The 24,631-nt window shown below is 38.4% G+C and overlaps 1 protein-coding gene across 1 annotated transcript in view; it reads right to left on the bottom strand.

The window, feature by feature from the left end:
- Positions 1-17,242: 17,242 nt before the first annotated feature.
- The window catches only part of SMURF1 (SMAD specific E3 ubiquitin protein ligase 1), a 117,413-nt gene continuing 110,024 nt past the window's right edge, over positions 17,243-24,631 (bottom strand). Inside the window, exons 17-19 of the mRNA XM_044678733.1 lie at positions 21,696-21,897; positions 18,492-18,567; positions 17,243-17,663 (exon numbers count right to left, since the gene is read on the bottom strand). Of these exons, the coding sequence (XP_044534668.1) occupies positions 17,564-17,663; positions 18,492-18,567; positions 21,696-21,897 (378 nt within the window). The 3' untranslated portion in view covers positions 17,243-17,563. The remainder of the gene's footprint in view (positions 17,664-18,491; positions 18,568-21,695; positions 21,898-24,631) is intronic.

The following is a 24,631-nucleotide window of genomic DNA, read 5'->3' as shown; positions in this document are numbered from 1 at the left end:
CTCAATAAGAGTATGAATTCCTTGAGAGCAAGGACTGTTTCACTTCTTTCTGTTTGTATCCTCAATATAATAAGAACTTAACTTTTTTCACTAATTTTCACTAATTTTTCATTAACTTTTTCATTATTAATCCATTCTTTTTCAGTTTAAGCATCATCTTTTTCTACATGAGGTTTTTTTCTGGTTCCCTTCAACTTCTGATAACTCCACCTCTCCCCCTTCTCCCATTATTATACACATATTCCAGCCTCAATATAGGTTGTCAATTGTCATATGCAGGGATGTGTTTTGGTTTTTTTGTTATTCATTTTTGTAAGTGAATAATCTCATAGAACCAAAACCCCCAAACACATACCCAAATAAACAAGTGTTAATCATATGTTTTCATCTGTATTTCTACTTCAGCAGTTCTTTCTCTGGAGGCGGGCAGCATTCTTTTTCACAAGTCCTTCAGATTTGTCCTGGATCATTGTTTTGCTGTTAGTAGCAAAGTCTATCGCATTTGATCATTCCACAAAATTGCAGTTACTATGTACCATGTTCTCCTGGTTCTGCTTATTTCACTCTGCATCAGTTCATGTAGGTCTTCCCAGCTCTGTCTGAAATCATCCTGTTCATCATTTCTTAGAACACAATAGTATTCATCACCATCATATACCAAGTTTGTTCAGCCATTCCCCAATTGAGGGAGAGATGTATGTTGTTAATACACACATGCATATATATATATATTCACATACACATATGTACATATAGACAACATGCCCATAGAGAAAGGCATAAAACATACACACACTGGTGACGTGTTTTTAGCTGATAACTCAGTACATTTAATTGATTTCTGATTGTGTTTAGAGACAGGTGCCCCTCTGGTTATTTATTAAAACAGCCGCTTTCTTCTTGCAAAGACAAAAATGCACATGTATACATATATGTATTTGTGTCTACACACATGTATTATATGTATCTATATAATTATGTATGTTGTCTCTTTGTCATAAGTCAAGTTATGGGAACAAACATTTATTAAGCATCTACTAAGTGCCAAGTTTTGTGCTAAGTACCAGGGGGAAAAATATAAAGGTAATGAAAACCCCAAAACAAAACAAAAAACTAATCTCTGTTCTTCTCAAGTCTAATAGGGAAGACAACAGGAATACAGTGTGCAAACAAGACATGTACAGGATAAATTGGAGACGATTTTAGAGGGAAATCATGGAGATTAAGGAACACTGACAAAGGTTTCTTGAAAGTGAGAACTTTAGCTGAAACTTGAAGGAAGCCATGAATGGCAAGAAGCAGAGAGGAGAAGGGAGAAAGTTCCAGGTATGGGAGATGGCAAGTGAAAATGCCTGGCATTAGAAAGAATAAGGAAGAACAAGGAGGCCAGCATCACTGAATTACAGAGAATGAAGAGGGAAACACTGGGTAAGATTGGAAAGGTAGGAAGGAGCCAGCCTATAAGGGTTTGAAAAGCCAAAACAAACAAACCCAGATTTTATATCTGATTATGGAGCTAATAAGGAGACACAGGAGTTGAGAAAATGGGGGATATTGGGACAGCCAGGTAACTCGGTGAATTAAAAACCAGGTTAAAAGAAAGAAAGAAATGGTGAATGTGTATGACCAGTCAGATTTGTGCTCTAGGCACATCTTAGCAGCTGGAGGATCAAGAGTCAAGTGATAAAGCCCTTCCCCAGGGTATTGGCAGTGCTAGAAGAGAAAAGGAAGCATACACTAACAATCTTACAAAAGTAGAAATGACAGGACTTGACAGGGACAAGATATGGGGTGAGAGAAAGAGGGAAGAGTTGAGGATATCACCTAGACTGGCCATCTGGGTGATTGGGAGGATGGTGATATGTTCATCAGTAAGAGGGAAGTTTAAAAAGTGAAGGAGGGTAGGGCAGCTAGTTGGCTCAGTGGATGGAAAGCCAGGTCTGGAGATGGGAAGTTCAAAATCTGGATTTGATTTGAAACCTGGGTTTCAATCTGACCTCAGACATTTCCTAGCTGTGTGACCCTGGACAAGTTACTTAACCCCCATTGCTTATTCCTTATGGTTCTTCTGCCTTAGAATTGAATCTGAGACTGAAGGTAAGAGTTTAAGAAAGTTAAAAAAAATTTATGGTAAAAAACTGGAAAATGAGGGGATGCCCTTCAATTGGGGAATGGCTGAACAAATTGTGATATCTGCTGGTGATGGAATACTATTGTGCTGAAAGGAATAATGAACTGGAGGAATTCCATGCGAACTGGAACGACCTCCAGGAATTGATGCAGAGTGAAAGGAGCAGAGCCAGGAGAATCTTATACACAGTGATGGATACACTGTGGTACATTCAAATGTAATGGACTTCTGTACTAGCAGCAATGCAACGATCCAAGACAATTCTGAGGAACTTATGAGAAAGATGCTATCTGTATCCAGAGAAAGAACTGTGGGAGTAGAAACACAGAAGAAAAACATTTCCTTGATCACATGGTTCGATAGGACATGATTGGGAATGTAGACTCTAAGTGATCACCCAAGTGCAAATATTAATAATATAGAAATAGGTCTTGACCAATGATACATGTAAAGCCTAGTGGAATTGCTTGTTAGTTATGGGTGGAGGCAAGGAGGAGGGGAGGGAAAGAATATGAATCATGTAACCATGGAAAAATATTCCAAATTAATTAAATTACTTAATTAATAATAAAAGAAAATTTTAAAAAATTTAAATAAGTATAGGAAAGGTATGGAAAGACAAATGAGTTCAGTTTTGGACATGTTGAGTTTATGAAACATCTAGTTTAACTACAATATAGTATTGATTGCATAGTCTATTTTGTTTTTGTTTTTGTCATATTATTAGTGCCTGACTGGTGAACTAGAGAATATTTATTGGTTGGATTCTGGTCTAGAGAATTTCTTGATATTTATGCTGGGATTGAGATAGGTTGCGAGCAAGAGGGTCACTCAATTTAGGGAATGTCACAAGACTATCCCTTTCCCTGTCATTTCAGTGTTTTCTGATCCACTCCACAAATAAGAAATCAATTGTCTAAATCCCTATAATTCTGTTTTCCCTATTTTTCACTCCTTCCAAATTGTATATTAACTGTGCAAAAACCAGTGGTCAAAGTCCTTGGTTACAGAGAGCCTTGGACCCAGTTTGTTTCTACAATTGTATGCATTGCTAAATAAATCATTGTTTGGACATAACTACTGGATTTCTTTATTCTACCATAACAAGAGGGATCCTATCACCCTCCTGGCTGTGGTTTTACTTATCCCAGAGTTGGGAACCAGTTCTTTTAAATGTTGGTTTGATGCTACTTCATGCTGCAAGTAAACCATACTTATTTGCGGGACTTCGTACTGGAATTTATGGAGGGCAAGTGAGACTGGGTGGAGATGGGGAAGGATTCCAAACTCATAAATAGGACTGGAGAGAAAATTTTTCCCTCAATAAAATGTGGAGGTAGTAACTGGAAGAGACAGAAAGACAGACAAATAGAAAGAGAGAGAGAGAGAGAGAGAGAGAGAGAGAGAGAGAGAGAGAGAAATATTTATAACTTTTCAGGATATGTCAGAATCCTTATTCTGTTCTAGACTCGCAAATAAAATTAAGGAAAATGAAATTAAGAAAATGCCCATGGAATGTGAAGGGGATTTAGCCTGATCTCTGTCTTTTAGCTTTGGGCCTATAACAATCAGGCCTTTCCTGTTCCACTCTCTCCCTCATCAAATGCTGACTACTATTTAATACTATGTAACTTGGGCCAAGATTCTGTGTCTCACAAAATTGGGGTACTTTGCTGGTGGAGTTATGAACTGATCCAAGCATTCTGGAGGGAAATTTGGAATTATGCCCAAGGGACTATAAAATAATGCATACCCTTTGGTCCAGTAATACCACAACTAGGTCTGTATCCCAAAGAGATCATAAAAAAGGGGAAAGGACCTACTTGTACAAAAATATTTATAGCTGTTCTTTTTGTGGTGGCAAAGAATTAGAAATTAAAGTGATATTCCTCAATTGGGGAATGACTGAACAAAATGTGGTATATGATAATGATGAATACTATTGTACCGTAAGGAATGATGAACTGGATGATTTCAGAAAGAGCTGGAAAGATCTATGTGAACTGATGTAGAGTGAAATAAGCAGAACCAGGAAAGTATCATACACAGTAACTGCAATATTGTGGAATGATCAAATGTGATAGACTTTGCTACTAACAGCAATACAATGATCAGGACAATTCTGAGGGACTTATGAAAAAGAATGCTAGCCACCTCAGAGAAAGAACTATTGGAGTCAGAATGCTTCTGAAAGTATGTGATTTTTCAATTGTTTATTTGGGTTTATGTTTTGGGGTTTTAGTTTTATAAGATTACTCACAAAAATGAACAATATGGAAATGTGTTTCACATAATAAATGTATATAACCCAGCCAGCACTGGGAGTGGGTAGGGAAGGGAGGGAAATTCAATCATATAACTTAGGAAAACTTGTGTGGAAATTTATTACATATAATTGGTAAAAAGAAAAAATAAATTAAAAAACTATCTAAAGGGGGGAAAAATTCCATGCCTTGGTTTCTCCAGATACAAAATAAGGAATCTAGACTAGATGGTCTCTAAGCTTCCACCCTAATTTATGAACCACAAAATGCCATGGAAATGTAATAGGCATTTATTTATTATTATTGTTATTATAGTTATAATCATCATTGGAATAGATATCCCCAGGAGGTGGTTCAGGAGTTGGAAGGCTTATTTGAAAGCTCTCCAAATGATTGTTTTTGTTCTGATTTCCTATTTGCCACAGACCCTGCCTGAATTTTGCCAATATTCTTAGTGGGGAAGATTATGAGGCTGGTAGAAGGCTTTGCCTTCCTTCCCTTCCTTATACTTCATATCCCCCATGCCATGATTCAGTGATTCTGGCTGATTTCCTGTTTTCTCACACATGGTGATCTAATTCCTGACTCTATGTCTCTGTCTTGGGTGGGTGCACCCAGTGTTTCAGGAGTGCTCAGTCATAACTAAGGAACAGGGAAAACTATGGAAGGTAGGACTTTTCCTGGGTCTTCCCCAGGCTTATAGGACAGTTCTATCCTACTGGAAGTCATTCGCGGCAGAGACTGAAAATGGTAAAATGTGAATTCCTTAGCATTGTAAGAGGCTGAGATAACTCTGGGATCTAGCTGTTTGTGGGTCTACCTTCAAAGGGGAAGGAGTCAGAAAGTGAGTGATAGGAGACTATAAGGGGAAAAGACTGAAATTACCAAAGATCTCAGGAGAAAGAAAACTCAGTAAAAAAAATACACCTTAAACATAAGCAGTTAAACAAACAGAGAAAAATTTTAAAAATAACAGAAGGGGAGATAACCACCAGGATATCAAATTAAATTCAAATATCTCTGAATAAATATTATAAAACAAGTAAAAATGAATCAATACCTAATGAGGCAGAGGACCCTGTGGATTTTCAAAAGTCACACAGAAACTCAGCAGGATATTTTTTAATGGTTCAAGAGACAAAGAGTGAAAGTAGGATTTATGGCATTCATAGTGGAAATAATTGGTAGAAGAGAAAAAATTGAATCCACAGTGGTGAGGGTCCTTCAAAAAACAAAAGAGAAAACAACATATTGGAAATGCAAAAAAAAAAAAAAAAAGCAAAGGATAATATGGAAGAAGAGAAACAAAAAGCAATAATTTCAAAAGAAACATGATCCCTATACAAAGCAAAACATTGTTCTTGAAGACAGTATGATCTTAGATAACCTAAGAAATACAGATTTGCCAGAAGAGTATGACAAGTCAAAAAGTATAAATACAAATAGTACAAGAAATAAAACAAGAAGACTTCCCAGAACTTCTGAATATAGAAAAGTATCAACTGAAAGAATTCACAAATCACCTAAAGAGAAAAAGAGGAAAACCCCCCAGAACTCTCATAAATAAAGTAGTTAAATTCACATTTTAACAAGCCATAAAATGGTTAAAACATTAATAAGCAACAGATTCTGCAAGCAACCAGGAAAAAGATCTTCAAATAGAGCAGAAAGAAAATTCAAATAACATAACATTATTCTGTACCCACTGGCAAGTGCAGAAGGGACAGGAATAATGTGTTCTGAAAAGCAAAGGAGCTCAAAATAAAACCTAAGGAGACACACTCTGCAAATTTGAGCCTAATCATCAGTGAAAAAGATGGATATTCAATAAAAGAGAGACATTTGAAGCACTACTATAAAATGAAACAAACCTAAAAAACCCAGATGAACAGATTACTTGCTTTGTGAAAACTAGCCTATAGAAATAAGAAAAAGGCAAACAAAAACAGCAACTGAGGAAGGCACAAATAATTAAATTATGTCAGGAAAAAAGAGAAAAAAACCCAAAAAGTGAAAAGCAACAATGACAAAATTATAATATAGGGATCATTAAGAATTTTCTTTCTAAAACTGAAAAAGGAGACAACAATAAAAAATGGAATTTAAATAGCAGTATGGAGGAACATTATTGAAACACTATGGTTGGAAGCAGCTAGGTGGCTCAGTAGATTTCAAGCCAGGTCTAGAGACAGTTCCTGTGTTCAAATGAGGTCTTCAACACTTCCTAGCTGTATGACCCTGGACAACTTTCTTAACTCCCATTGCCTAGTCCTTACTGCTTTTCTGCCTTGGAATCTAAAGACAATACTGATTCTAAGATTGAAGGTAAGGGCTAAAAAAAAGGAAAAGAAAAAAAAAGTGAAAGAGGGGCAGCTAGTTAACACAGTGGCTAGGGAGCCAGGCCTGGATTCAGGATAACCTGGGTTCAAATAAAGACTCAGACACATTCTGTGTGTCCCTAGACAATTCACTTAAACCTGATTGCTTAGTCCTTGCCATTCTTCTGTCTTAGAATTCATACTAAGATGATAAGAGTGAAAGAAATAAGAAAGACTGAAAGAGATGGGGGAAGAGGAGGAAAGAAAGAGGGAGAGAAAGGAAGAGAGAGATACAGAAAGAGACAGAGACAGACAGACAGAGAGAGGGAGGGAAGGAGAGAGAGAGAGCAGAGAGAGAGAGAGAGAGAGAGAGAGAGAGAGAGAGAGAAGAAAAGGAGTGAAAGAATGGGAATGACCATGGGGACAATATGTTGGAAAAAACAGGTTGGGATTGGATCATTTATTCAGCCTTGCCTACTCAAATGACTGTTTTCAGCCATGGTATAGAATAGATATTCAAGTCCCAACCTCACCCATTGCCTTTCTCCAATTTACCTTTCTCTTCTGATGCTCCAGCCTTCATCAGCAGCAGAGATGAAAACACCACCTACATCCTCCCACATTCCACAAACTTTTTAGCAACTGGAGACCAGTACTTTATAACACTTAGCAATGATTTCTAGATTTGCTCCAGTGGGTATCATTTGTCCCCTGTATTAATTACATCCAGAGGTAATAGTTTTTTGGGCAGTTGGAATGTAGTAAATATTATTACATTTGAGGTCAGAAGATGCATGTTTGAATTCTGACACTGCCTGCCTCCCAACTCTAAACTTCAGTTCTTAACTACATAAAATAGGGAGAATGATATTTGTACTATTTATACCTCTCAGAGTTGTTGTGAGGAAATCACTCTGTGTATAAATCTTGAAATGCTCTATAAATGTGTTTTATTTATCTCCAAAAGTATAGATACAGAAATACAAGCTCTGATCCTCTTGGGGTCAGATACTGCAGGACTCGTGACTAAATTAATTGGTTCTCTCTTTTTGGGTATTCACAATGCTTAGGGACAATTGTGCCCCTCCTTTATTTTTCCTTTCATTTTTAGTCATAATAAGCCCCAGGTCCAGTCTCCATTACTAAGATATTTCTATTTTTCGAGCAGTTAATTTGGAGGTACAATCACAGTGCAAACAGCATATGGTTAGTGATTTTCATCATTATAGTAATTAGTCACTGCGTTCATTTTAATTGCTACTGCCTTCGACTATGTTACCCTAAGTGAAAGCTACAAATACCAAGTTCTCTCTTGTGAAAGGATCCCGAAAAACCATGTTTGTTTTTTTCTGTTCCTAACAGGCTACTTAGAATTGCAGAAATATTGATAAATGTCCTGTCTTCTTGGGCTGCTGGGGGTAAATTGGACTACATTCTTTCCCCAAAGAGGAAACCGGAGCACAAGCCACTTGCATAAAGACATCTGGCAAAGTATTCATTTAGCCTGGTAGATAAGTACCAGAAGTTATTATCCTACAAGAACAACCCAATATATTTCACCTTCCTTCCAGGCTGCATATGTGAGAGCCAGCTAATAAAAACCACATTTCTATTGATTTTCCAAATTATTGTTGACCTGTGACAACTGTGAGGGGATTTTGTTGTTCATTCATTCAGCCACGACCCTGTGGACCTTATTGTCCATGGGGTTTTCTTGGTAAAGATACTGGAGTGGTTTCCCATTTCCTTTTCCAACTCATTTTATAGATGAGGAATGGAGGCAGTCAGAGTCAAGTGATTTACCCAGGGTCACACAGTTAGTAAGTGTCTGAGGCTAGATTTGAACTCAGGTCTTCCTGAGTCCTGTCCTGGTGCTCTGAAATTCTTATTTAATTTGCCAAAATAATATCCCATTAGATTATTAGGATGGTATTAAAAACTAGGCATTGTTATGTTAGTTTAGAGATAAGAAATGAGGAAGCTGGCTTGAGAAAGAATTGGATATTGAAGCAGAGCTGAGAAAACATATCAATTTCAAATGTTGACAGTTGTAACCATTTTTCCTCTGGCAGTTACTCTCTCTGGGTGTGGCAGTGGCAACTGGTCTCTGGCAGTTGGCAGAGTCACACATGGTGACTCTCTCAGGGCTGGAGGAGGTAACATCTTTACCTCTCTCTCTGTCTGAATGAAAGACCTGAAGGAGCTTAGTGTTTTTTTTTTTTTTTTCCAACTTGGGAAGCACTATTGACTATCTATTGCTATTTTTATAGGTTGTTTTAACTCTGAGAAAACCAAAGAAAGACTTGGTCTTTGGTTTGGACTGAGTCTGTTAAGGGTTAGAGTCCTAACTTGATTGTTGTTGAGACTCAATCAGCTAGCCTTTGTTATTTTTATAACTTGAAGGTGAAGTTAAGTATTATAAGGATAATAGTGGTAGTTTATAGTAGTAAGAATTTGGGTTAGACAGATCAGGAAGGATTAATGTAGCCTATGGACACAGGAGAAGTGGTTCCTTGCAGAACCAGGGAGTTTTATTTGGGTGGAGTTAGAATCCCTTAGAGTTAGAAATCCTTTTATCCTTATATATTTCAATAAATATTTTATTTTTATAATAAGAGTCTCTTCAGCATCCTTGTGTCTGGTGCTGAAGAGTTAATTTATGAGCTTCACTTTATCACTGAAGATACTTTTGATAACATCTGTCAAAAGTATCCGAACAGTTTTGAACCTTTATTTGCATAGTTTTCGCCTATTTATTTTTATAGCTTATCTTTTATTTTTACAACATTCATATACTTTAATTTGTTGAATGATTCCTCAATCAGTTGGGGAACTTATTTCTGGTTTCTTAATACCCCAAGGTGATAGTTACCTTGTTTCCAGTTTCTTAATACCACAAAAGTCATGTTGTAACTATTGACATCACAAGTCTTATGGGGCAACTAGATGGCTCAGTGGATTGAAAGTCAGGCCAAGATTTGAAGGTTCAAATATGGCCACAGACATTTCCTAGCTATGTGACCCTGGACACACCTCTGCAATAGTTAAAAATTAAATTATGAGGCTGTTGGTAGCTTTGACAATTTAATTTAATCAAAGTAATGATAGTAAAGAGAGGGAAATGTAGGAAAGAGATAGAGTTGCATAGTCTACCACCCTATGTGCTGTTCTGATGGAATGAAGCTTACAAAGATAGAGGTTCCCTTAGGTTCCAATCTTCAGCAGGGAGATGGAGAGAGCAGTGCCTTGGATTCTCCTTATAAGCAGTTTTCTCCACCCACTAGCTCCTTGTCACATCTCAGGAACCAACCATAGTTCCTTAATTTGCCTGGTACCGCCCATAGGGGCAGTGCCTATGGGATCAGTTTCCCATCTCATGGGTTTCAACTTCCTTTCTCTGAGGACAGATGATGTAAAACAAAACAACATAGTGAGGAGGGAATTCCTTTTACACACCTCTTAACCCTCCATTGCCTAGCCTTTACTATTCTATCTTGGAACCAATATACAATATTGATTCCAAGATGGAAGGTAAGAGTTTAGAAAAAAGGGAAACCATAGGGTTTCTGAAGCATTACCGAGACACCAATACATAAACCTTGACAAGATCTTGCACTGTTTGCAAAGGACTGACATGGTAACATCTCTCCCAAGAAAGGCACTACCATTTTTAGTCTTCAACTTCCTTCCCATCCCTGGCCTGGAAGATATCAGCCTCATCTCTAGGTCCAACACAGTGGGTCTTTAGTCATGAAGACCTGAGTTCAAATCCAGCTCTGACTAGTTGTGTGACACTGGGCAAAATAATCTCTGCCTGCCTCAGTTTCCTCAACTGTAAAACAGAGATGATAATATAGCACCTACCTTGCAGGGTGGTTGTGAAGATCAGAGATAAGATTTTTTCAAGTGTTTAGCATAGTGCTTGGTCTATGGTAGATGCCTATTAATTGCTTATTCCCTTCCTTTTCCTTCTCTTTTAAGTTGACATGACTTTCTTATTAACCATAAAATAGAAACTCCCAATACAGAAACCTTGATAAGAGACTGGCTGTGTCTGACAGTGTATGCCTTCTGCACCCATACAGGACCACTATTGAGAGGAAGCATGTTCAACATCAAGCCCTCTGAAATCATGATTGGGTTCTGAAGTCTTTCAATAAAAAAAATTGTTACTATATATGTAGATCTCCTTAGGCCAATTTCTATGACTTGGATTGCCTCAGCCTAAGTATCTACGAATTCTTTCACATTCATAGTTTCTTATGGACCAAGAACATTCTATTAGATTCAGGTGTAACTGTATGTTTAGTCAATTCCTCAGATTTGAGTTGGAACAAGAAATGGGTCTTCTGGACGCCAGGTGTAACCACATATCGTTTAGAACAGATGCACCCAAGCAAGTACATTTTTCTTTACCTGATTCTGCCTGACTCATTTAACTACTTCACCACCCAAGAGGCTTGTTTATAGATAAACAAAAGAATTTGTCTCTATTCTGCCTTGGCAATGGGTGAAGAAGCCAGTTCCTAGCTCCAGTCTGAAGACCAAACTTCTTTGCTTTAAAATCAAAATATTGCTTTTGGGGGCCAAAAAGAGGTACAAGTTAATGTTAACTTTCCACAGAGAGACCTATGATTTCATTGGTATAGTGGACACCTGGTGAGGAAATGCCCTCTACCAATGAAGATCAATAACTGTTTTGCAATTTTATAGTTACTTGGGGGCACTTATATGTAAAGTGATGACTTTACATACTCAGCCAGTAAGAGTCTGAGGCAGTGGTTCTGGATCACAGGTTTTTCTTTTTTAAACCCTCCCCTTCTGTCTTAAGAATCAATACTGTGTATTGGTTCCAAGGCAGAAGGCCACAAGGGCTAGGCAAGAGATTTAGAGACTTGCCCAGGGTCACATCACTAGGAAGTGTGAGGCCACATTTGAAACTAGAACCTCCTTACCCTTTGCTTTAAAATCAAAATATTGCTTTGGGGGCCAAAAAGGGGTACAGGTTAATATTAACTTCCCATAGCTGTGATTTCAACTTTTTAAAAGAAGGTTTCTTAATCTTTTTTATATTATATAATTATATCTATATAATCTTTTATATCATGGTCCCATTTGGAAATCTGGTAATCCCAATGTATTTAAAATTATTTTTTTTTTACATTTTTAAACCCTTAATTTCTGTGTATTGGCTCATAGGTGGAAGAGTGGTAAGGGTGGGCAATGGGGGTCAAGTGACTTGCCCAGGGTCACACAGCTGGGAAGTGTCTGAGGCTGGATTTGAACCTAAGACCTCCCATCTCGAGGCCTGACTCAATCCACTGAGCTACCCACCTGCAACCCCACTCAATGCATTTTAGAGTATTTTTAAATGCATAAAATAAAATATAGGTTACAAAAGGATCCTTCTAGAAGTAATTCCTCTCCTCCCAGAATCTCTCAAGATCTGACACCTATACACTTAATTTGTCTCATTCCTCCTGCTACAAAGGAAGCTTGACAAGGGCAGGGATTTTGTAATGTTAATCTTTATATTTCCAGGACCTTTTAAAAGGCATGGAATACTGTAAGTCCTTATGTACTTGGTGAATTGCCATCACCATGACAGCAGAGTAAATGCACCTAAGTCTAAAGGTTCCAGAAAGGTGATTGAGGGACTAAATGACCTGTAGCTGTCTAGTTCTCTTAAAAAAAAAAGTTGGAGGCACATCATCTACAAGGTAGTCATCACTTGTTTAGTGGCCAAAATGTGGTTAATGCAACTTTTAAATGTCCCTTTAATTTTGGTGACAAGTCTTGGGAATGGAGGACAGAGAACTATTCCAAATGATACCAGTAAATCAAATAACTTACTGCTGACAAACTCTACATCACACTCATGATGAAAAATGTCAGCTGCCCTCTGAGAAAGAACTGATGGAGTTTGAAGGGAGACTGAAACATACTATATTTCTTTTTTTTTTTAATTTGAGATCTTTTCCACAAAATGATTAATATGGAAAATGTTTTGAATCATTACATTTGTAATATCTTTATCAGATTGCTTACTGTGTGTGTGTGGGGGGGTGGGTGGCGCAGAAAGAGAGTAAAAGAAAGAGGCTCAGAAGGAATTTAGAACTTGAAACTTAAAAAATAAAATGAATATTAAAAAACACTTTTTACATGTAATAGGGGGAAAACATAAAAAAAAAACCCACCGAACTCAACATCATATACAACTTGATGGAAGAGGAAAAATTAAGTGGTTGGTCTAAAGAGGAACCAAGGGAGGGAATATGGGCAGCTCAGGGTTAAAAAGAAGACAATGTTTTTTTCCCAAGGCCTTTACAGGATCTTTCTGCCAAACCTGTGAAGTAGGCATGGCAAGTACTTTCCTCATTCTACAAATGAGAAATCGAGGCTAGTTAGCCAAGTGCTCTTAGATGAGGGCCTAGGATTTTTGATTTGAGTGGTGATGATTTCAGTAGATCACAGCTCAAAGCTTCTTATAAAGGGAAATGCTAAGACTGCATTCAAAATGGTACAGGATATATGTGTACTTGAGTTTCAAAGTCCATTTATCTATATGACTTTAAATGCCACTGTTAACTAGGAGGGCTGTTTCAGAAGCAGACTACTATTTCATTAGTGTCATCTTTTATTTCACCTTTAGGTTTATACTAATAGGAAACTGAGGGCCAGTTAGATTAAGTGATGTGAGGGGGTGAAGGGAAGGTAGGAGGAAGGATTGTATGAAGGATGAATGGGAGAAAGGAGAAAGGAAGGTAGTGGTCCCAGCTTGGCTGGGGGAAATTCACCAGAGCCCTTCCGGGCTCAAATAAAAGATCAGAGAGCAACTTAGGGTTTAGAATAGCTAGATTTTATTTAGATTAGGAAAGGGAAAGGTTAGGTAGGGATAGAGGGTAGAGAGAGCCCAGGATCTGAGAGAACCTCCAGAGTAGAGAGTGAAAAGGCGCCAAACGTTCTCTTCTCTGACACCTCCCACAAAGGAAGTGGGAGGTGTCAGGGGAAGTTGTAGCAGGGAGCAATTTCAAATGACACAGTGACTTACTCAGTTTCATAACTAGTGACAGAGCCAGCCTCAGAATGCTCTTCTCTTGCCACCCGATCCAGTTATCTTTTTTCCTGTATTATATTACTCTCATTTTGGTAATGACTAGCTTCCTTCCCTGCTAGTATTTTTTTTTTTGAACCCTTAACTTCTGTGTATTGTCTTATAGGTGGAAGAGTGGTAAGGGTGGGCAATGGGGGTCAAGTGACTTGCCCAGGGTCACACAGCTGGGAAATGTCTAAGGCCGGATTTGAACCTAGGACCTCCTGCCTCTAGGCCTGACTCTCAATCCACTGAGCTACCCAGCTGCCCCCCCTGCTAGTATTTATTTATAAAGAAACCAGGTTTTAATTGACACACCAAAAACAACAAATGCCAAAAAATGTAAAGTTGTGAGTTTATTGCATATGTAACAAAAATGAACATGACCTCCTGGGTCCAGCCTACTATACAATCACTGTTTATTTCCAGCTGGTTCCATAACCACATTAAATAGAACTAGTATTTCTTTAAATACTTTTGATTTAGACATAAAACGAAACATTAGTGTACAACTTTCACAAAATAAATCAGCAATAAAAACAGTGGGAAGAATAACAAGGATAGCAGCAATACTTAAAAACAAGACATTACAAAATAAATTAAAAAATACATTATAAAGTGGTTGAGGAACAAAAATAAACAAATTAAAAAAATGTATACTGTGTCTCTGGGAGGCTGTGTGGAGCAGCAGGGACTTGGGCACTGGCTCCAGAAAGTGAGGGTGATGGTGGTTTCTCTACAGAAAGGACTTTGCTTGAAATCTCACAGATTTCATGACCACCTCAACCTAAATTTAGACCATACTGCTAAATAAGCAAGCTTTCACTTTCACCAACAGAACTGATAATTTCTGCTTTTCAGAAATCAAGGGGTCTCTGTTCACTTTCAACCCAAACATGAAGAGTCAGCCTCCTCTCCTCTTTCCTGTTTCAAACACAAGCAGAATGGTGGTTTTCCTACATCCCTGAGTGTATAGTGTAGGCTGATGACAGTTTTGTGAAGGCAAGCCTGGAAAGTTGTACCCCTGGAGTAAGAGGACATTGGGTGAGGGAGTGGGGGGAGTTTGTTCTGCATCACCAAGGAGAAAGGCAAATGAGATCATGCTTCAAGATGATTTCACAAGTGCCCTCCCTCCCTCCCTCTTTTAAGTGGATACATGGGAAAGACATAAGGAGAGCTTACAATTTACTTGCCACATTTTATTCTTTGGGAAGGTCCAACAAGGACTTAACCACCTTACACATTCAAGGTTCTTGAAGTGCAGTATTTTAAATGATGATGGGACTGTCTGAAAGGAGACAACTGGAGCTTTGAAAAATTCTGCTCATTTTGGGCAACGTGACAAAAATCTGACTGTCTAGTTAGTAACCTGACAGAAACGAGAGAGAAAACACACTCTTTTACTTGTTTTTAAGAAGCCTTCTGATCTGCTTCATATATACAAAGGTATGATACCAGATACTGCCCACTCAGGCCTCACTGGATGTTCTTTAAAAGATTGGCTACAGAATTTTAAGAGGGTGGTTCTCTCTCCTCATTGTTGCTGGCATAGAGGAGGTAGTTTTAAAGACTGTCAAATCAAACAACATGGTTTATAAGCTTTTCAGATTCTCGGTAATGGTTGGGAAATAATGGTATAGCCCATATAATTTTTGAGGTTGTCACAAATCCCTGGACCAGTCTTTTCCAAGAGGAAAATTATAGCAAAAACTTGCACGCAACTATTTGGGCAGAACTTCCAGGAGACAACCAGAAGTGGTCATGTTTATAGAGGTCCATAAGCCAAGACCAACTGGACTACAATTCTGAAAGCCAAGACTTCTAGAATTCAAGTACCTAAGAGAATTCCAAGGGGCAGAAATTTGGAGCAGTTTATTTAATCTTCCTATTACAGCAATTTGAAGCAAAATCCTTTCAGCTTCTGAAGAATTTCAGTGGTCCAAAACTGTTGCAAAGGTCCTGGAACCAAACTGAAGGGAGCAACTGTCCAAATCCTGCTACAAAATTCCTCTCCAAAATATGCAAACCAGACTTGAAAAATATGGTACACTTTCATATCACTGAGTTCCTTCCATTCTCTATGTTAACTCACAAATTCACTCAGATAGAAAGACAACAGAAAAAAAAAATCTATCAGGATTTGGAAGAGTAGATAATTGCTTATCACAGTTTATGAACTGTTCTGTTACAGTTTAGAATTACTGGCAATGCCAATGCCTTTTATGTTTATAGGGGAAGGGGTAAAGGATAAAGTAGAATATTCCACAGAAGGTGTTTTCTAATTCATCTCAGACCTACAGCTGAATCACAGGGCTTTAACTTGTATACTGAACAGCTGCAAAATATCTTGCTAATGAATTACCCCTGGACTTGCCAAAAATAAAATAAACGAAAATACCCTATACAATCAGATCTGCTGTTTTTAATTGAAATTATAGCTTTCTGAAATCATGCCATTAAAAAAAAAATACTGTCTGATCTTTTGTGCAAATTGGGAAAACTGTTAGCAACTTATAGCCTGAACTTGCATTGGTCTTCCTTTGAGAGGGAAGCTGTCTTGGCAAGCGAAATGAGCACCAACCTTTGTTAGCTTAAGACACTGGGGGGGGGGGGGGGGGGGCAGAGAGATGTAGCACTGTGAAATCATCTCATCTTTGCTGATGACAGCTTTAAATCTTTGTGATAATTTTTAAAATCAAATTAGACAGACTTTGTCACCTCCTTTTCCCACTCCCTTCCAAGCTGCCTTTCAAAAGGCCAATGACTTTTAAGAACCGAACTTTGTTCCACAGTTTAGCTTTTAGCAATTTCCTCAACAACAACAAAAAAAAATCTGTTACAATTTCAAGTCATACAATGGTTGCTCTATCAGGTAAAATGGCGGTATGGAAATCACAGGTTGGGGATTAATTGGTTAGGTTGGATACTTGGTCTGTTCCTCATACAAGCTCCACTAGGTGGTGTTTTTACTGGAAAAACATTTGAAACTGGACAGACATAAGGGACAAGGCCCTCTTCAGAAGAAAGAAAATTGTTCCCATGTGCAAAAAAGTTTTAATAAGTACCCCCCAAAAGAACTCCCTCGAGCCTTCAGAAAAAGCTGCCTGGATTCCTTTGTCCTTCCCAAGGTGAACCACCTTTGTTACCTAGAGCTTCTGGCTATGGCAGAGTTTTAGCCGTTTCTTTCTGTCATTCAGTATGCATACACTATGCAGTTTTATTTTCAGTTAGAAATTAATTGGTTATCCTTTCATAACGGCCTGCTACGGTGTGCAATTTGGAATTTCAGCTCTGGTCAGATATCTGCAGCTACTGAACTCAAAGGGAACCTCGAGGAGGCTTTGAGACAGAACAGCTGAGTGCACCTACCAGCTGCAAGTCCTCAGTTAAACCAAGCTCCATTACCTAACTGTAGGTTGATGCTCCTATAAAAGACCACAGGTCATTGACCCTATCACAATATGTGTTACATGTCTAGCAGAATATCCTGTGTAACCAAAGCCAAATGTTGAACTTGGCTGTATTTTATTGGATGGGTGATGGAAGGGGAGAGAGGGTATTGTAATAAAGGAGGAAAGTATGGGTAGGAGCCACCGACAAAAGTCCCTCCCCCCCAAAAAGGAGGGAAGACAACCCTTTCCCCAGGGCTGTCTAAGTGTTCCAAAGCCTCAGCCAGCCTAGCAGGAGGCCCACAGAAAGCTTCTAAGCTTTACATCAGGGGTCCATGAGCTCATATCCATTTCCTTTGGTCTCCTCTTCACTCCACGGCAAACCCACAAGTCTCTTCTACAGCTGTCAGCAGCTTCTCGTAAAGCTTTTCATAAGACTCATAAGGCGGAATGTCAATCCGATTAAAGCTAGGGCAACCAGACAGAAAGACAACAGATTAGCACAGGTATATGGTAAGTCTTGAGGATATGAGGAGGCCCTTCTTACCGCTCTATTAGCTGTGGGAATGACAGAGTTAGGAATAATAATATTGGAATATTACAATTCCTAGGGATAATAATCACATCTCTCCAGAGGGATGGGAAAGAAGTCAGGGCATATTCCCCAACTCCCAATAAAGCAGGTTTGTTTCTACTGTGATGTTTTCTTACTGATACACAGTAAAACAAAATTCAAGGTCTTCAAAATAGAATACAATCGAATTAGAACAAGCTACATTGTTATGACAACGCCCCTCTCCCCCCCAACCTTTTGAATGTTTTCTTTCACTAAGTACTGGTTCCAAGGCAGAATGGAAAGGTAAGATCTAGATAATGGGGTTAAGTGACTTGACCAGGGTCACAGAGCTAGGAAGTGTCTAAGCCATATTTGAACCCAGAACTGCCTGTCTCCAGAGGCCTGGCAGCTGCAAGTCCTCAGTGAGGCACCTAGCTGTCCCTTTTGTTGTTTCTAAAAACAAACAACAAAAACCTGGGGCATATTTCCCTCACTGTTCATATTTCTTAGCCCGTTTGATTGGCAAAAAAGTCACCATTCCATCTACCATTTCCCATTCTCAAAGAAAACATTGTTGGCAATGAAGATCAGAGATTTGTCAATGAAATACCAAGTATTACATATAGAAAAGGGAATGGGAATGGTCTTTTCACTCAGTTACTCTTTAACAAGAGTGAATGCTTACCAATTTCCAGAATATACTTAAGACTTTAAAAATCCATGCACATCTTTGCTCTTACCAGGTGTGAGCCTTAGGAAGGTTGTCTGTATTTGCATCTATCAAGTGGATGGTAAATAGCCTGGGTCCTGCCGCGCCTGTAGAACCTTACAAACCGACATTCTAGTTAATGTACTTCAGAGACAAATTTATGCCATTTCTCAATCCTATGGCTGTTAATGAAGGCCTGAGGCTAGCAGACAAACAGATAACTGTGCATGGACCAAACAACCTGGCAGGAAGTTCAAACATCTACCAGGTTATCAGGTCAGTTTAGACTTGGAATAAACAGTGGGGATAGTTGCCAAATGCTAGAAATTTTAGGAAGTCATCATGTGAGAGTTCAGTCTGAAACCTCTCAAAGACTGACATCTCATTGAGTACCACGGGTTGATTTCCTTCTAAAATTATTCTCCCACCTTCCTTCTAAAAAAATAAAACTGTGAGAAACACTCCAACTATTTCCCTTCTCCTACCCGCTTTAATAATTGCACTGCTCAGGGTAGAACAAATTCCACTGGCCTTTCAGGAATATTAAGGCTCTTGATATATGGATGACTTTTGAAACACTGAACCAGTGAATTTTAGGGACAAAAGGGATGTTATTGATCATTTGGTCCATTGATTTCATTTTACATAAAAAAATCAGTCTCAGAGAGGATAAATCCCCTATTCAAGGGGATCAGCTAGAAAATAAAACTCAGGCCTCCTGATTCCCAGTCTAGTGCTCCTTCTTCTACTGTGCCAAACTGTCAGAGCCTTTTGGGAACTCTAACAGAGAACATGGGGTTATAATTATAGGAATGCTGTCAAAGTGTTCAGAACGGCCAATGGTGTAATATAAACATTGTGATTTCTTCCTCAAGAGCTATTTTTGACAATCTTTGGTAGTAAAAGCTTTCAAAGAGGAGAATTCTTGACTCAATTTTCCTCTCACTCTACTTGTCATTATGTGTTCAAAAGTGTCCCTAGGTGACCATTATGCTGGTCATCTGGAGGCCACTAATACATTGAAGACTTTCAGAAAACAGGTCTCTAAAAAAAAATTTCCTGTCCATCTCTGCATGTCTGGCTTTGTTCAAAGAACTGAGTTCTGTCCACTGAACTATTTTATTCTTGAATCAAGTGCTTTTGATTTCTTGACATATTCTTTCTCAAGCTGATAAACACGACCTTCAACTTTGGCACTTTTAACCATGGCCTGGATTAATAGTATGTGAGATTGGCACAACAGAACTGTTATCATGTGAGGAAAAGTCCTCTTTGGAAAAAAGGATAAATATACAGGATAACTCAGGTAACGTCTGCCTTCTTTGCCACAAATGACTGCAAATAAATCATCTAGGGAACTGGTCTTGCCTTTCTTTGGCTCCTAGCACACACATGTCAATACTCACTCACTGCCTAGATGTGGGCACTGAGGAAGACAGAAAGGCCAAGGATGACTCTAAGGATGAAAGCACAGGTGAAATGGGAAGGATAGAGGTGTTATCAATAAAAAAGTCATGTATTGGGGAAAATATCATTCTGGTTATATTGAGATGCTAATGGGACATTCAGGAAGAGGTATCTTCCAGGCAGTTTGAAATACGGGACAAACTCAGAAGAGAAATGAAGGTGAGATATATAGCTTTGGGAATCCCCTACGAAGAAGCTGTAAAAACAGGAAGTAGGATTCCTGAGCAATGCCTGAGCTTAACTAAGATTAATCATTTGTTCTTTGATTTGCTCATTTTGTCTAAAATGAGGCTCTAGGCTATAGTAGTGGGAAGTAGGTATAAATAAATAAAAAATACATGTGTTATCACTGAAAAAGGCACAAGCTATATGCTACTTCATTCATTTCGCTTCCTTTTATATGCCTTAGTACTATTTCTACCTGTACCTTAGGCATTAAAAAAAATGTATATCAAAAGGACCTTTCTTATAATTTTGAAATTTTTTCTTATTTTTCTTTAAAAAAAAAAACACTCAAAAAACCTTTATCTGTCTTAGAACCAATACTGTATGTTGGTTTCAAGGTGGAAAAGTAAAAAAGGTTAGGCAGTGAGCATTAAGTGATTTGCTCAGGGTCACACAGCTAGGAAATATCTGAGGCTAAATTTTGAACCAGGTCTGGTGCCTTAATCCACTGAACCAACTGAAACCTTTTCTGTTAGCTCAGTTCCATATAAAGAAATATCATTAACCTTCATGCTCATATAAGTTAAAAGAACAAATCCATCAAACCAGCAGGAAAGGGTTTTGATCCCTCTGACAAAGAATTATTATTATTATTTTTTAAACTCCTACCTTTTAGAATCACTACTGTGTAAATGCTCCAAGGCAGAAGAGCAGTAAGAGCTAGACAATAGGGGTTAAGTGACTCATCCAGCTAGGAAATGTCTGAGATCAGATCTGAACCTAGGACCTCTCATCTCTAGGTCTGGCTCACAACCCACTGAGCCACCCAGATGCCCCGACAATGAATTATTTATTGAGCAACAACTCAATTACAAAATATAGTTCTAGAATCTTCCTCAAGACTTCTAAAAACACAATAATCATGGGCCGAGGGGCATAATGAACTCAGCACCACAGAGTCAACAGACATAAGGTGTCTCATCTGCTATTAATTTGCTGTGAGTCATATGTGCAAAAATGCTGGGACTAAATGATCTCTAAGATCCCTTTTCTGCCTGACATTGTGGGAAATTTCTCTGGAAACCAAAGGAATGGACTAGTAGACTTTTGGAACTTTCATTGGCCACATGACTCTATAATTCTATTACCAGGGGAAGTCTTGCTTCCTTCTTAGTGGGAATATTCCTGTATTTGGTCACAGTCCAGACCTGATAGCACAGTGCTTGGCACCTGTCAATCTACTATATACAGCAGTTCTAACCATTAAAAAAATAAACAATAAAACCTTACTTTCTATCTTAGAATTGATGCCAAGTATCAGCTCCAAGGCAGAAGAGTAGTAGGTTAAGCAATAGGAATCAAGTAACTTGCCCAGGGTCACACAGTCAGAAAGTGTTTGAGGCCAGATTTGAATGCAGGACCTCCCATCTCCAGGTCTAGCTAGCTTTCAGTTATTAACAAAAAAAAATATTAAATTGAAAAAAGATAATGTGTAAAACAAATACAGATCCCAGGTTCCAGCTCTTCATGCCAAGGACTTAAAAAGAAAAAAATGACTAAATTGATAAATGACTCCTATGACCCCAGCCCACACATCAGTCACCTTGTAAAGCTTTGAAGCCTTGAAGAGGAACTCGTGTTGAACCAGTGACAAACTGCAACAACCTGGCTCTCCTTTCTTCATCGAATGTCTCGACCGCCTGCCAGAACCACTTTACAATATTGCTGTCTGCCATGCAATGCTTGAGACGGGTATTTGACTTCCAATCATTCAGATCTATTTTATCCAGGCCTCCTATTATGAGCTGTGAAGATGTTAAAAGAGGATCACTTAAAACAGCAAAAGTAAAATGATGTGCTAAGAGATCCCCAAAGAACTAAACTTGACTCCAAAATGAAATCATCTGGTCAAGAATTTTGCTCCCAAATGCTAGTTCCTCCATGAAGCAGCCCTTGACCCTCGCTGCTGTTGGTAGTGTTCCTTCCTGGACCTTATACTACATCCTTTTATTCTGTGACTCCCTAATGCAATATAATTATTTGTATAGGGACAGTAAGCTCTTGGGAGTCAGCGCTTGTTTCTGACTTATACTTTGTGTCAACCCCAGGGCTCCAAACATCATAAGAGTATCATAAATGTAGAATTACAATAATGTCAGGACTCGAGAAGACTCATGATGAAACAGGATTCTGCCTCTTGGCAGAAAAGTGATGGTTTGTATATGCACAACAAGACATGCATTTTCAGGTATAAACAACATTGGAATTTGTTTTAACTATCGTGATGTTCTTTAAGTTTTTTTTTTCCTGTAGTTTCTGAGTCTTTGTGATCCCTTAAGGGGTTTTCTTGGCAAAGATACTGGAGTGGTTTGCCATTTTCTTCTCCAGTTCACTGGAAAGAGAAGGAAACAGAGATGAATAGGGTTAAGTGACTTGCCCAGTATCACATAGATAGTAAGTGCCTGATGTCAGTCTGAACTCAGGTCTTCCTGACTCCAGGCCTGAACTTTATCCACTTTGTCATCTAGCTGCTCCCACTTGACTACACTTCTGTTAACAAGGGAAGGTTTTTATTTTTGGTGGAGAGGAGCATGTGTATGTGTTTAGCTACAAAACAAACAAAAGGGAGGAGAGAGGAAGGAAGGAAGGAAGGAAGGAAGGAAGGAAGGAAGGAAGGAAGGAAGGAAAGAAAGTGACAAAATATTTAAAAATACTGAAGAGAAAGGAGGAGTTCAGAAGGGGGCACAGATAGGGCATTATTGGTATTACTGTATTTCATTTAATACATACTTTAAAATGCTATATTTAATAATCTTTGTTTCATGTGTAATTCCCATCCTATTCTAAGAAGCACGTGGAAATGTTCATGTTTGTTGAAGTTATTCAAGGTTATAAATGGTCAATTTTTAAATGTGGAATTGAAAACCGTCATATTCAAATAAACAGGAACTAAACTGATTTAAGTAGCAAAACTGAATATTGGTTCTACCACACACGCATCATCATAATCCATCTGTTTTCCAAAGACTAATGTTAGTAAAATGGAAACATGCTATGGGCCCATATCTAGGGGAGAGCACAGTTGCTCTCTTAGTAGCTGAGTTGAGATCACCATACAAAGAGACACTGGACAAGGTGGAACAAAGCGAGTTTGAGGTGCTTATGGAATATCAAGGGAGAAATGATCAGAGTGTACGAGGAACAACTAAGCATCACAAAGCATAAAGAGTAAGAAGAAAAAAACAGAGTAGCCAGAGTAGCCTTCAAGGGAGCACTGTCATAGAAGAAAGGGAAAATGGAGAAGATATGGAAATTATATCACAAATGGGAAAGAAAACAAGTTACTGACTTCCAAACCTTAATACATAATGGCACCAAGTATTGTTATTATGAATTAGCAAAATTCACAGAATCATACATGAGTTGGTAAGTGTTCCATTATTAATAATAAGCAAAGGGGTCAGTGAGGTGGCTCAGTGGATTGAGAGCCAGGCCTAGAGATGGGAGGTCCTGGGTTCATATCTGAACTCAAACACTTTCCAGGTGTGCTATCCTGGGCATGCCACTTAACTCTCATTGCTTAGCCCTTAACAGCTCTTCTGCCTTGAAACCAATACTTAGTATGGATTCTAAGACGGAAAGTGAAGGTTTAAAAAAATTGCCAATTGCTTGTGAATGCTAGGCTATTTCCAAAGAGGAACTTCAAAGATAGACATGTCTAAATAGATTCTGTATTTGTATCCAACTGTCATACAGAATGTTATTTTGAAGAAGCAATAGGTGGGAGCTGGATCTTTTAGGGGCATAGTCAGTCCTCTTTGAGGAGACAATGAATATGGGATGGAGTGGCACAATAAACAAACATCACCATTTCAAATGCTACAAGCTGTCAGAAGGATTGGACAGCAGGATGTGCTTAGGAGTGTCAACTGGCCATAATAGGAAAAACTTTTTGCAGAGGATGGAGTTAATTGATCCATTAACTGCTGCCTTTTAGTTTCTCTCTTCTCTAAGCTGGCCCCTGTCCAAGATCCATACCTACAAGATACCAGACAGTTTCATCAAGAAGTTACCTACATGGAACAGTGATATAAGGATTCAGTGGAAATAATACATTTGCAAGAATGAAAAAATAAGAGTTGTTATGTAGCAATTATAGTGAAATAACAAGTGTGCCTGTGCTCAAGATGCCACATAATCTCTCATTTTCCTGAAGCACAAAAAGCTAAAGGTAACATTTTCTATACCCAAATATTTTTGATATAAAAGAGGACTCTGACCACTTTTCCATTTCCACACTTGTATGGATTTAAATTGTAATGAGACTTTCATCAGAGTGAAGATACTTTCTTGACTAAGAGGGCAATTTCAAGCCCACAAAGAGAAGATATCTTAAGATTTTTCCATGCTAGAGGTTGTAATAATTAAAACAAATGAATACCTTAAAATTCTTTGGATAGATTGTTGGCTTAAATTAATTGCCTCAATTTAGGGCTAATACATATAGCTGACCTTGTTATCATCTGCAGAAATATAACC

The sequence above is a fragment of the Gracilinanus agilis genome, chromosome 1, assembly GCF_016433145.1.
Source record: "Gracilinanus agilis isolate LMUSP501 chromosome 1, AgileGrace, whole genome shotgun sequence".
NCBI lineage: Eukaryota > Metazoa > Chordata > Mammalia > Didelphimorphia > Didelphidae > Gracilinanus > Gracilinanus agilis.
Note: the sequence above shows the minus strand (reverse complement) of the source record. Positions and strands in the feature narration are given on the sequence as shown.